Genomic DNA, 14,535 nt, shown 5'->3' on the forward strand with positions numbered 1-14,535 from the left:
GTCAGTTTTACCTATCCTAAGCATGATTGCATGGGAGTAAATCGCACTGAACTCAATAAACATGCAAATGATCAAACCTGTCCTTCTCCTCCCCTCCCCCTCCTGCCTGCTCCCATCCCAGTCCTCCCCTCCCCTCCCCTCCCCCCCTCCCCATCCCCTGTGGTCAGTTTCACCTATCCTAAGCATGATTGCACGGGAGTAAATCCCACTGAAATCAATAAGCATGCAAATGATCAATCCATTCTCAGCAAGCTTGCACAGGATCCCATTTCTTACCTCCCGGATTAAAAAGCAGGGAAATTCACTAATAGGCAAAAAAAACCTTGTACCTATGTACCTATAGCCCACAGATATTTTTATCAGACTTTAAAAAGCAGGGAAATTGGGCAGCTATAGTGAATGCACCAGGGGAGCAGGAGACCTGACCTCCTCTCTGAGATATTGGACTGCCTTACAAATTTGTCAAAATGCAAACACAATTTGGGTTGGTCTTTCATATGAAATGCACCAAGGAAATTCAGAAGAAAATCACCCTGTACTTTATAGATTGCAGCAACTCCTTTGATTGTGTAGATCATGAAAAACTATGGAACGCTTTAAAAGAAATGGGGGTGCCACAGCATCTGATTGTTCTGATGCACAACCTATACTCAGGACAAGAGGCTACAGTAAGGACAGAATATGGAGAAACTGATTGGATCCCAATTGGAAAGGGTGTGAGACGGGTGTATTTTATCACCCTATTTGTTTAATCTATAAGCAGAACATATCATATGAAAAGCGGGATTGAACCAAGATGAAGGAGGTGTGAAAACTGGAGGGACAAATATCAATAATTTAAGATATGCAGATGATACCATACTACTAGCAGAAACCAGTAATGATTTGAAATGAATGCTGATGAGACTTCCGGGAAGGGTGACTTAGCCTGTGCCTGCTTTTGAGACGGGCTCCTGCCTCAAAAGAAGCTTATTCAGATATATCAGTCAGTTTTTTCTTTTTTTTTTGACTGATTAAACTTCTCCCGGGTAGGGAGAAACGAAGAGATTAACCTCAAAGCCTATTTTTGTTGGGACGACCAGATCTCATTAATTTATGGGACGAGGTCCAGCCGACGAAGGTGGGACGGATTTTCAACAGCAAGCTCTATCTGTTAAAGCGAACGTTCATCTTATCTTCTAAGAGAGAACGCACTAACAGGCAAGCACCCTTCTTTCTATATTTTTCTTTTACTTGACTTAAATTGTTGCTGTTTAAAAGAGATTTGCCAGATTGATCGGTTTTTGACATCTCACTGGGGAGCCGTAACTTCTCTCTGCTACGCACTAATTAATAGCTTATCTCTGTTTTTGTTGCAAAAAGCTGTCCTGGATTTGCATTCTAAAGATACACACAGAAGAGGGATTTCTATTCCAGATTTTTATTTTGAAAAATATTATACTGTTTTGAGACTACTCTCTTTTTGGTCTATTTTATTTTGACGAATCTGTTTCTTGACGATTGCCATTAATTGCTTCGATCCTGGGAACTGCATTTTGTTTACTTAACTATTGGAGAGATAAGGCTGTCTGCTCTGTTTATACTGTGATGTCACCAAGTTTGGAGTATTAACCCAATTGTTGCTGAAATAAGAAGTGGTTTTCCTATATTTTTCTTTTAAAATGGCAATTAAGAAAGTGGCTGAGAATCTGGAAATAACTATGTTTCAGAGAATAATGAATGAGATTGAGATAACGAAAATTGAATTGAGTAAAATGAAGCAGGAGATTAAAGATATAAGGGTCCCTGTGAGAGAGGTGACCCTGGAAGGGGTCCCTGTGAGAGAGGAGACCCCGGAGATTGGAATAGGGGTCCCTGTGAGAGAGGAGACCCTGGAGACTGGAATAGGGGTCCCTGTGAGAGAGGAGATCCCGGAGATTGGAACAAACGTGGAACAGGAACAAGATTTGGAGTCTATGGACTTTAGAAATAAAATCTATTGTTTGGAACTTAATGTTATCTCTGAAGAAATTAATGAAGATTCTAGAGATAAAGTTATCAATGGCATGGATTATCTTCTGGACTGGAATGATGTGATGGAGCCCAATATAGAGAAAATCTATGGAATTAACTGCAGCCATGTGACAATGGAAAAACTTTTAAGAGATGACCCAGTGTATTTTGAAAAAAAGAACAGAGATATGATTTTACAGCAGTATTTCAGCAACTTATTCAGAATGGATGGCAAGAAAATATTTGGGATAGAGGTAATTCCCATCAGACTCTTATTATATGACTATGGCTTTGACAGCAAGATTATTATGGAATACTGATAATGGAAGATTGGATATTGAAATTACTGGACTTAACAAGACTACTGAAGATGGAAGATGGAAAATGGAACTAATAGAGATAATAGAACAATGGCTACTGAAATTACTGAACCTAACAGATTCTGATGTGATGGATTAATTGAAATGTTTATTTTGACTATGGTTATGACAATAAGATTATCATAATTAGTAATGAGATGGATTAATCGATATGCTTATCTGGAAAAAAAAATTGATAGATATATTTCTTAAAGAATTGAAACCTCTCTTTGACTTTTTGTGGAAAGAATAAAGTAATGTTTATGAGATTTGATGATTAAGTAAGATAACTACTGGAGGAAAGTGATTTTATAATATGACTTAAGAGACAGGATTGCTATATATTATAGACTTATAACTGATTTGATCTTTGACAAATGGGAAGTCAATATTTTACTCTTTATTTTTTATTTTTGTTTTTTTTTTTTCTTCTTTTCTTTTTTTCTTTTTGTTTAACTATTTTTGATTTTGTTTTTTGTCTTTGAATGTTTTATGATTTTGTCTTGTATGTTTTATGAAAATCTGAATAAAAATTATTGAAAAAAAAAAAAAAAAAGAAATGAATGCTGATGAAAGTTAAAGAGGAAAATGCAAAAGCAGGACTACAGCTGAACGTCAAAAAGACTAAAGTAATGACAACAGAAGATTTATGTAACTTTAAAGTTGACAGCGAGGACATTAAACTTGTCAAGGATTATCAATACCATGGCACAGTTATTAACCAAAATGGGACAATAGTCAAGAAATCAGAAGAAGGCTAGGACTGGGGAGGGCAGCTATGAGAGAACTAGAAAACTGATAAAGTCTTAAAGAATTCAATCGGATTAAAACCCCTAAAAATGGACCAGTTGTTCTGTCTTTAATGCAAATATTTCCAGAATAATTGTGTTGTGGATTTCCCATCCACAGATTCCAAAAATTGTGTCTTGGTTTCTCAATGTTGTAGGATGGAATGGAAGAAATACTGTTATTAACGTTCATAGGTCATTATATAAATGTCAGTAGAAAATTATATTCCACCAATTAATTTGGCACTGGTTTAATCACTCTATGGAAAGCATCCATTAAAATTAAATTGATCCCCCCTCCCCCAAGCTGGATCTTTTCTGGTAAGTTGTCGCCTCCTAACTCTCCTTGGCCACTATCCGTGTAATATTCTCACCATACTAGACTGCTCTAAAGAATTACGTTCAAATTCTATTTTGCAAATGCTAAAGCATGCAAATCATGATATATCTGAACAGCAGCATTGGGTTCAGTGGGCCATCTCAAAAACCTAAAGTTATACATATAAAGTTTTTGCAGAGCTTGGAAAAGTTACTTTTTTGAACTACAACTCCCATCATCCCAATCCAGTGGCCATGCTGGCTGGGGCTGATGGGAGTTTTTGTGACACACCTTTTGTTTGCATTTAAAGCAATAATTACAGTAAAGAGATTAACAAAGTTCATTTCTGGTATAACGTCCCTAACTACCGGGCCAAGTTCAAGGCTCTATTTTTGGAGGACAAAGCCCTATACAGCTTAGGACCAGGATACCTGAAAGACCGTCTTACCTATACCCATTCGATCACTGCACTCTGCAGGTGGGGGCCTCCTGCAGATACCATCTTATCAGGAGGTTCGTTCTACACAATATAGGAAATGGACCTTTAGTGTAGCAGCACCTACCCTGTGGAATTCCCTCCCTTTGAATATTAGGCAGGCGCCATCTCTGCTATTTTTTCGGCGCCTTTTGAAGACTTTCCTCTTTCAATAAGCTTTTTAGGTTGAGACCTATCCCAGTCTGCGTCTGTGTTAGAACTGCTTAATATGTTTTTAATAATGTTTTTAACCCTTTAAAAAGTTTTTAAAATGTTTTTAACGCTGTTTTGTTTTAATGTATTTTAAGATCTGTTTTTATGATGTTTTATAGTGGTTTTAGCGCTTTGTTTGCAGCCCTGGGCTCCTGCTGGGAGGAAGGGCAGGATACAAATAATAATAATAATAATAACAACAACAACAACAACAATAACAATAACAACAATAATAACAATAATAATTTGTATTATGCATGCATTTGTATTGTGGTTTTATTGCATATTTTTATAATATTTGCTGTTTTATCTTCTGTATATGTCTTAGAGATTTATATATATATTAAGCAGTATAGAAATGGCTTAAATAATAATAATAATAATAATAATAATAATAATAATCCAGCAACTTTGTCATTTACAGTATTATCTTCTCATGTTGCAGATAAGAAGCTAAGATGGGGAATATAAAAGGCTGCCTAAAGTTCCCTTGCAACTTGGAGGGTATATTTGAACAGCAGGCTTCCAAGCTCAAACTGTTTATATACATAAACAATGCTGACTTGTCTTTGCACACAGATGCACATACTTAAAAACTTAGGGTGCAATCCAACTCATATTTCCACTGGGCTGGGGGGAGTTGGATGCAGCGCCCCCCCGGCTGAGCTGGCAGGTTCTTGGCACTAGCAGGCTTCACCACGCTCTGCCAGCAGAAACCCCCCCACCATGGCTGAGCTGCAGTATCGCCAGGACCCTACTGGTGCTGCCTGAGGTCCACCAGGGACAGCCAGCCCAGTGGACGGAAAGCCGGTGGGAGCTCAGAAATGGGTTATTCTGACAGCATGGCTGGGGAGGAGCCACAGGGGGGACTTACACAACTTCCAATTCCCCATCAGATCGCTCCTCCAGGTCCCGTTCCTCATGATAATTCCACAGGCTAAAGGGCCAGCACAGTAAAAAAATTACAATGGTGGCCTACAGGAACCTCTTACTCCCTAGTAGGCCTGTTGGTGGGAGCCGTCTCTTTCCATCCAGCTCTCGTGCACTGTTCCCAATGGACCTGGTACTCAGTCAGGCTGGAGGCTTCCAAGTGGCAAGTGGATGCCCCGGAGCTTTCTGCTGGCTCCTCTACCACTGCCCCCCTGGCTTCCCATCATTTGGATTGCTCTGCCCTTTTGTGAAGAGACTAATCATGCTTATGGCTGGTAAGAACATAAGAACATAAGAAGAGCCTGCTGGATCAGTCCAGTGGCCCATCTAGTCCAGCATCCTGTTCTCACAGTGGCCAACCAGGTGCCTGGGGGAAGCCCGCAAGCAGGACCCAAGTGCAAGAACACTCTCCCCTCCTGAGGCTTCTGGCAACTGGTTTTCAGAAGCATGCTGCCTCTGACAGCCATTTCCACAACCATGGACAAATTTTCCTAGATATCACATTCCCAAGAATTGATGCTGGCCATATATATAATTAGCTGGTTCATATAAGACATGTTTCATATGCGTGCCTACCCAGAGACAGTCAGGAAAATTCACATATAAAAATAAACTACTGTGTAAACCAGCTTGCTGAAATGGTAAAATGCAATATTTTAAAAAGTTATTTTTTATTATTAATGACATATTACTGGCACAGAAAGTGAACACATTTTTTCTTTTGCAAATAAGTACATAAAAGAGTATTTAACGCATAGGAGGCACAGTAAACCAGTGTTACCCAGTGTGTACTGTGTTGGCGGTAACATAGGAAACCTCCAAGGAGGAAAATGTGAAGCAGATTAATAGGTTCTTTGTTCAGACTTGCTGTATACTTCACTATATTGAGAACAGCTATATTAAATAATAAATTTTTTTAAGTTCTATCTATGCATAGAAGACTGACAGTAAAATATTTAGGAAGAATTCATTTCTCAGAAATTTATTGTGCATTTCTGCAGCAGCTGATAACATCTTTCCAGCAACTTCTTATCTTTTACAGGTTACTGATGACAGTTAAATTAAAGTAGCTTATCGCTTCTGCTTCTCACTACTTTTTGGAAAGATGTGAGATAAAAACCCAGAAAATGTCACAGGTTTTGCTGAAGTATTCTAGGAAACCTAAGTATAGTGATATGCATTTCCAATGCGCCGGGTGCACCAATATCTGACAGTTTTTTGCCACATTACCCGCAATACCTTGTGGCTCATGCTTCAAAGCACCATGACAGCTGACTATGGCCCAGTTAGCATGTCAAGACACCTACCCTTATATTAAAACTTTGTATATATAATATGACTATGCTACTCATATCAATAATGGGTTTATGAACATCATTCTTTGTACGTTCAGGTAGCTTTATAACTCATCACTGATTCTTTCCTTCAGAGGATACATGGACATTAATGTAATTCAGTGAAGTTACTCTTAAACCCCATTTCCTAGAAGAAAGCATGATTTGTTCCCACTGCTAGCAGTTTATATCAAAGAAATCCAGGATGCAATCCCATATACACTTTCCAAGAGCAAGTCCCACTGACTTCTGAGTAGACATTATAGGATTATCCTGTGAATGAATTTTACTCATTTAACCAAAGTCAAATTTGTCCTCATGCTTCATATCAGAAAATCTTCATAACACACAAGCCTTGTTCTATAAACGGAGAAAGCTCCTTTGTTTCTGTTTGCATTGCAGCAAATATGTTCTCTTCCATGCCAATACCCGACAAAAACATATTTTTGTCACACAAAGACTTTGGCAGCTAATAGCTTTGGAACAGGTGTATGTGATAAAAACTGCTGGCTGGTACAGAACACAAATTACTTTGTCACACAGAAATCCTTCGGACCACAGCCAAGCTTAGAAAGAAATGCAAAAGATACTCAATGTGCCATGTAGTTGGTTATACTCTGTAAGATGCAGTAAGTTAATTTCCTTCAGTTACACTCATTTAGCATTTGAAAGTTACTGTACATGAACACAACTTCCCCACTAAAAGTAACTGGGAAAAATATGTATAGAGTCTGCATAGGTATGTAAAGATGTGGCACAGACATTTTATAACACTCATCATTGCTGGCCCATCAGCATGTGTTCAACATGAGCAAATGTATGTAGATTTGCATGGTTACATCCAAATGTATCCATATATCAAACACAGGACTGAAATATTTATGCAGAAATGGCAAAATTGTACATTTCATACATAGTTTGTCAGATGGGCAATATGTTTCTTTAAAGCAATAGTAAGTCAAAGCTGCAAAAGGGCTAGATGTTTCTCATGTATTATTACCTTCCTTATGCATATGCTTTTTATTTTGCCCTACATTATGCTACAGTATCATTAACAGATGCCATTTCCTGAAAGCTCAGAATGTCGACATGAAATAGAATTGTTGATAATATAGCCAGGGAAACAAGTGCATACCAGCTTTTTTTTCCTAGAAGGTATTTTACTTTTTGTAATTACTCCATTCCTATCAACAATACAGATTTCATAATTTCCTTCAACTTGAGGTATCCATGGCATACCTCCATTGGTTTTCTATCATATAAAAATGGAAAATGCATGCATTTTTAGATCAGATGCGACTGTAAAAATATAACTCCAGTAAAAATCAATACCTGTTAATTTACTAGAGGACGACAGCACATTAGATTAAGTGCTCCATACATTGATCTCTCAGTAGGAGACACATTTTATTCTTCAGAAAGCAAACAAATTGCACAAGTTGAAAGCAACAGTGTTCACTGAAGAAAGTAAAACATTACATAACTATAAATACCTCCCAAAGGTCCTTCCATACAGGCAGAAATGACACTTCTCTACTAAAGTACAGGGATAGCTGCTTTTGGGGGTCTGGGGGTCTGGTAAAGACTCTGCTACAAATCCACAACACAATTTGACAGTTTACAAATGGAAGGCTAATGTACTGAAAGCCAAAAATATATTAAAATTAACAATAATTTGTTCAAATTGACAAAAGTAAACTGCAATGCTATTAGAAATTTCCTGACAAAAGTAAACTGCAATGCTATTAGAAATTTCCTGACAAAAGCACCTTGTGGTATTATGGTAAGGCTTTGCTTGAAGAAACTTTTAATTTTGAAACTTGTTCTAAGTCTTAAAGATTGTATAATAATATTTTGCTGATCTATATACAAAGGCACAGAGTATAATCCAAACAGAGTCTTCTCTTTGAAAACTATGGAACAAGTGCACAGTTGAATTCTGGTTCTATTTTTCATAACTAACTTTCACAAAATCTGGTAAGTGATTCTAAGTTTAGCAGCAGAACTTATACAAAAAATGTAAACCCAGCAGATTCCTTAGAGCCATTTTGTAACTTGTTTAAAAGTTAAAACGTTTGTCTAAAAACTTGCATTACATAAATAAAACAAAATGCAATGTCAAATTAATTACAGCAACACTGTTTCATTTATCAAAACAATCACTTTTAGCATGCCGCAACATCATGGAGATCCAAGAGAAAGTCAATTTCAGAAATGTCAGTCTCTAGTTCGTAGCATTTTTCAGATTACTCATTTAGAGCAAAAATAGATAATTACCATTTTTTCCATAGTAGAATTCTTTCGTAGCCATATTGTTGCTTCCAATTCTAGCAACTTATAACGTACAAGGACCTTTTCAGGAAGAACAGTTTGTACAGTGAGCTTATGTCCACAAAATACTATTTAAGCAGGTTTAAAAATAAAACTAATTGAATGGCACAAACTTATCCAATAAGGATAGAACTCACAACAGAGGCAGAACTTTCTACTAATAGAAAACTGTTATCACTCAGTGCCAATGTACAACTGGTGCTATAAATGTTACTGAAATAGGAATACAACTCCTCCCATAGAGAACCACCTCTTTTCCAAAATACACAAACACACACAGAACTCCATTCAAATCACCACAGGCTGGGAAGTAACTTTGCCTGATAGATTGTCTCATCATGAGGTCTGAACTGTTGCAAATCCTTTTGTACTTCACTAACTGTTTTTAGCATTGGCTTTTTGTATGCATCTCAGCCTCCCCCCTTCTAAACTTGCATATACTTTGCATGTATAAACAGATTGCATTGCATTCATTGCAGTAGATACTTTGTGCATTTTTCAATTATTTATTTTAATATGGTAACAGCTGCGATCTCATCTTGCCTTTTTTCAGTTGCTCAGAGGCTTTTTAATGCAACTCATGTGGAGCTTCAAGTTTTCTGAGCAGAATGGCAAGTTCCACTGAGTGAGGATTTGTAGAGTTTCATTAATAACAGGGAAACATTTATGCAGTTTTGTTCCCTTTAATTAAATAGCACTAGTATGTCAGGATAAAGTAACAATATCATTCAAAGAAAAAAACATGGCCATCAGCAGCATAGCAGATGTAGAAGGTTCTTTAGATATGTTAACAATGACAAATTTGTACTGCCATGACACTAGTGGGAAAGGAAGGCCCACATTAAAAACTTAAACTTTAGGAAGTTGTTTAAAATATTTCATATATTTATTTTAATTTTTAATGTATCGTTTTGTTTTTTAACATCAATAGTGGCCAACATTTCTGATAAGTGTGTTATAAATCAAGTCCAACAATGCCACTAGAGTGGACACTATAATCCACTAGTAGTCCCTTGTTTCTTGATATTGTTTTCCCTGTAGTCTATTAAACCAGAAAGCTGACAATGCCAAGAACGCTGGTTTGTAAGGTTGTTAACTAAAATGGTTCTGTGGCAAGGAATTCTTGCCTGAATTAGGGGGATATCTTGCCTGAATTAGGGCCTCTGGGAGGCCAGGAGACTGTCGTTTTTCACAGCTGTACTCAGTTAAATTGGGCAGTGAGCAAGAACACCTTGGGACTGGTACCTCAAGTCCGCAGACCTGGGAAGGTTGGAGAAGCATGATTGATAGGCACGAAAGCTCCAGAAGATTTCATCATCAGAAAACCCCGATTGGCTAATTAATTCCTGGCTGTTGCTGGGCTTTTCCTCATAAAAATAGAACTGCCATTCTGGGTCTTTGTTCCCCACTGCTACCTGATGCTGGGGTTCAATCTTCCTTTTGCTATCCAGACTATTAATCTCTGGGGAGATATGGAACCATGAAGTTACTCTGCTGGTTTACCTATATTATATGAGTATAGATTAGGCTAGTCAGCTTTGTTATTTTTACTTGAACTCTCTGCATTTTGTATTTTACCTAACCCTTGGGGTGCTTGGTGTAAGGACTTATTTTGCTGCTACATTTTTGCACTTGTATTTTATTTTAATAAAGCTACCTCTTATTTACCAGTGTGTGTTCATTTCAGGGGGAAATCGGCTCTGAATCCACCACCTTAGCCAATTAGCCATAGACTACTGTACAGTTAGGTATTTTGCCTTAAGGCTCCAGAACAAGGAGTGCATCTTTGGCTCTTGTCTTTTGGAAACCTTGGCAGGTCTATTTATGGCACTTTGGGTTTCCCCTTGGCCCAGAGTGGGTGACCAGATTAAGGGGTGGTGGAAGTCTACCTACGTTGCAGGGTTGGTATTGGTTTAACTCAGCCCTGTTAAGGAAGGCACGGGTTGTGCCTGGCCAGGATCAATTGCCCTGGGCTTTGGAGTGGACTCCCCGGTGAGAATTTGCGAGTTCTTGACAGACAACACAGAAAAGAGAAGCAAAAATACAGGTGTGACTCCATGCCATTACAAGGCCCATGAGCCATTTTGCTCTTGTTAAGGCATGTCACAAATCCCAGCTGTGTATGTCATTAGTGTAGAAGTTTGGCCACTCATGTCTAACACAATGGTTGTCTCTAAAATTACTAGTACTCTTTCTAAATCAGAGATGGGAAGCCTATGGTGCTCTAGATGTTGTTGCATTCCAGCTTCCATTAGTCCCATTTATCATCCATGACCAGTGATCATGCTAAGAATTATAGTCTAGCAACATCTGGAAGGCCACAAGTTCCCCAGCCCTGCTCTAAATTCTCTCCTCAGTTCTTCCTTAAAACAATAAGAACTATTACTATTTATCACAACAGGAAAGGGCCACAGGGCAGGGATAGATCACATCCTCTGAATGCAAAAGGCCCTAGGTTTAATCCTTGTATCTCCAGGTGTGGCTAGAAGAGACTCCTGTCTGAAATCCTGATGAGCTGCTGCTAGTCAGGGTCAACAATGCAGGACTAGATTGACCAATGGTTAGTACAAGACAGCTTCCTATGATGCTATTTAGATACCCCTTTAAATTTGCAGACCGTTATGTGCAATCACAACAGCATTTGGTATGAGACATAGGATTCTTGGCTCAGGCCTGAGAGAGGAGCAGGAGTTTCAACAGCGCCTGGCTTTCGTTCTCCACTTTCCAGCTCAGCTTCCAGGCACCAAGATGAGCTGTGGGAGAATCCAGCTTGACTTAAAATCTTCCCAACCAATGCCTGCTTGCCTGCTTCCTATCTAGTTTTCTCTTAATTGCCATAGCTCATGAGACACAAGTATATCTGATATCATGCTTGATATCAGACTATGCCTCTGCTGTTCTAGCTATGAGCTATTATCATAGCATCTCTCTTTTGATCCTGTCATCCTCAGGTGTCAGCTCTAGGTTCACCTACACAATAACAGTCTTTATAGTGTTTGTCTTAACAAAAATCTTGTGAGATTGGTCACTATAACCACATTTGAGATTGAGGTCTAGTGACGTGCCAATACTCACAGCTGAGCCCATGAAACAAGTGGCCTAAGCACATCATCTCATCTTTTCCACTGTACAGAGGTCCTATGCCAAAATGGCAAAAGCCCATAATGAGGGGCCTGTAATCAATCCTTATCAAAAGCCTAATTTCAGCACCTTAGTGGAGAGTAGTTGGTATATTTGCTGCATCGTGATCTTTTGATTCCAAAAGCCAATTGCCCAATGTACTGACTGTTGGGGGAAGATGGCCACAGTCTAAGTCAGTCTACCTAACACTATTACTCCTTCCCCACACACAGTATTCTCCCCAATAAGGGTTGAAGCACCAAGGTACAGAAGCCTTTCTCCCAGGTTGCAGACTGGCTATAGAGACTTTCAAGATGCAGCTGTGCATAACCTACTAATGCTTTATGAACCTGTAAGCTACATGTAAGTACACAAATGGGCATGGTCTACTGGATGCCCAGCAGGAAGACATGGGATGCAGTAGCAGCTGGTGTAGCAGGGCAAAGACATAGAGTTGACCTCCTGACACTGGTGCTGCTACAGCTTCCCTGGGCAGGGCAGGGGTTGAACACAATGGTGGGCGTACCAGATTGGCTCCAATGGAGCATTCACACAGCATGACCTCACTACCAGCCTGTCCCAACTTGGGAAGCTATAGTGTTGCCAATGTTGGGAGGTGTCCCGTCCAGAGTTGAACCCAAGAGGCTGAGACGTTGGTGCAAGTAAATCTTGTTTTATTAGAGTAATGGAAACATCAAAAGCAGTGCACTTCATAGGATTCCTACAATAACTCACTGTAATTCCCTAACAACACTTTAGACCTGCTCTGCAACGTAAAGGAGAGTTGACGCAACACCCCCCTCCCAACTCAGCAAGCTTATATAGGGGAAGTTTTGGAGCGCAATCTCTCACTCCTTCGTACCCCTGCCCTCTGACCAGTGCACTTTTCCCGCCGTTGAGAGCGGGGTGAAGGGGGCGAACTTCCGGGCTTGTCTGACTAAACAGGGTCCTTATCAACAGACAGGGAAGTAGAAGGCGGGGAAGCCTCAGACATCTCTAAGTTACGGGTGGACAAAGGGGGAGTTACGACTCTTTCACCGCTTGGCAAAGGAGGAGTTACTGCTCTTTCGGAATCCTCCCCTAACGGCTCCGAGAGGGCGTTTGGCAGCTGAGCACTATCCTGAAATGGGGAGGGTTCACCCGTGGGAATTGACGGAACATCTAACACACTCCCTTCCCCCAAGGCTGGAAAAGACACAACAGCTGGACCTTCCGCGCCTTCTGGTCGTGGAGGCGCCTGCAATTCATGCCTTCCCCCTCCCCGCTCATCGAGAGAGAGTGGAGGCTTGACACAGGAGTGTGGCTCCACAGCTCTGCCCCACTATACCAGTTGCTACACAGGGAATAGGGTTTGTTTTCCCACAGATTTCTAAACAGAGCTCACCCGGCCATGGTGCAGCAGCAGAGGAGAGATTTCACTCCCCTGTTGCTCCCAAATACTTAAAGTGGGCCAGGTCATATTCAGATCCGGTGCACCTGCCTGTGCTAGAGCCTCTGCACTCAGCTATCTCTATGCCATTAGTGGACATCATCATTTCCCAAGTCTCTAGACCTAGAACCATGGTGGCTGAATAGTAAGTGCCTGTGATTGGTTCTGGGCACATTAATGTACATTAAGCTATCTTTTAACTCAAAAATTTTTGTTGTTGTTAACAGTGGTTTTTATCTCTCTTTACAATAACCTGAACATATTAGAAGCCTGATCCTAAAACCTATTGTGCTATCTTCTGACTTCATGGATTAAGGTATGTCAATGCCAAATCATAAACTATTTTATCACACTATTATGGAAGAAACTTTACAATAAAGGTGCAAATAGACAACTCAAGAGAATTACTTCCTCCAGTGTAAACAAGAGACAGAACATCAGTTCAATATTTCAGAATTCAATTTTTTACTCAGAACAAAATGACATCCCTTAATGGGACTGCAAGATCACTCCTTGGTATAACCTACTTAAATATGAATCAGGCCTGGATTAACATTACCCAAGTTTGATAAGCTCCAGTTGAAAAAGAGAACTCAATTTGGCAAGATTCCAAATGATGCCATCTGTTCTCCTAGACTCTAGAACAGACTATTCAATATCCCATTTAACTTGTATTTTGCTAGTGTGAGAGTAACCAAACTGAAGGCATCCCTTATTATATATGTGACTATCCACTGACATAGGGAATATGGGAGGTACCTCATGGATCTTTTAAGGTACTGCAGTAACTGGACTGCACCCCCAGAATAGATTATACCCTTTTAATAATGATTTGTAAATATCATAAAGTTGCTATTTTTATTTGGTACTAGAAAAGTCACAATGTGCAGTGTGGAATGTTCCTGTTCCAGTCAATGAGCCATGCTCTCCTCCAAGATGCTTCATTCCATTCTCCCTCATATCCAGTTTTCCATTCCCTCCCCAAGAGTCTGCTTGAATTCAGTGGCCATTGAATATGCTCAGTCCCCATTGTGGTGTTCTTGGGGATCCCCTTTAGGATTCTTTTCTAAATATTTTTTGTACAACCCTTGGAGTTCCCACATACCTACTTCCCTCCTGTGTATGAATGTTGCTGTTCGCCTATATGAGCAACAGCATTTATACCTCAGCATCAGAAATAGAGGGAATGATGGAATTGATTTCATCAAACATAAACTGGTTGATAGTACTGTAAAAAGGAAGAAA

At 39.5% G+C, this 14,535-nt stretch overlaps 1 protein-coding gene across 10 annotated transcripts in view; it reads right to left on the reverse strand.

Annotated features, from left to right (window-relative positions):
- The window catches only part of SLC44A5 (solute carrier family 44 member 5), a 258,713-nt gene that overhangs the window by 115,203 nt on the left and 128,975 nt on the right, over positions 1-14,535 (reverse strand). The window contains exon 1 of one of the 10 annotated variants that reach the window (XM_061633446.1): positions 8,688-8,873. The exons of 8 other annotated variants lie outside the window; for them this stretch is intronic. In XM_061633446.1, coding sequence (XP_061489430.1) covers positions 8,688-8,721 — 34 coding nt within the window. In that variant the 5' untranslated portion in view covers positions 8,722-8,873. Of the gene's footprint in view, positions 1-8,687; positions 8,874-14,535 lie in introns of those variants that run through there. One more of the 10 variants, XM_061633448.1, reaches the window with a different exon arrangement.

The sequence above is a fragment of the Rhineura floridana genome, chromosome 6, assembly GCF_030035675.1.
Source record: "Rhineura floridana isolate rRhiFlo1 chromosome 6, rRhiFlo1.hap2, whole genome shotgun sequence".
Taxonomy (NCBI): Eukaryota; Metazoa; Chordata; class Lepidosauria; order Squamata; family Rhineuridae; genus Rhineura; species Rhineura floridana.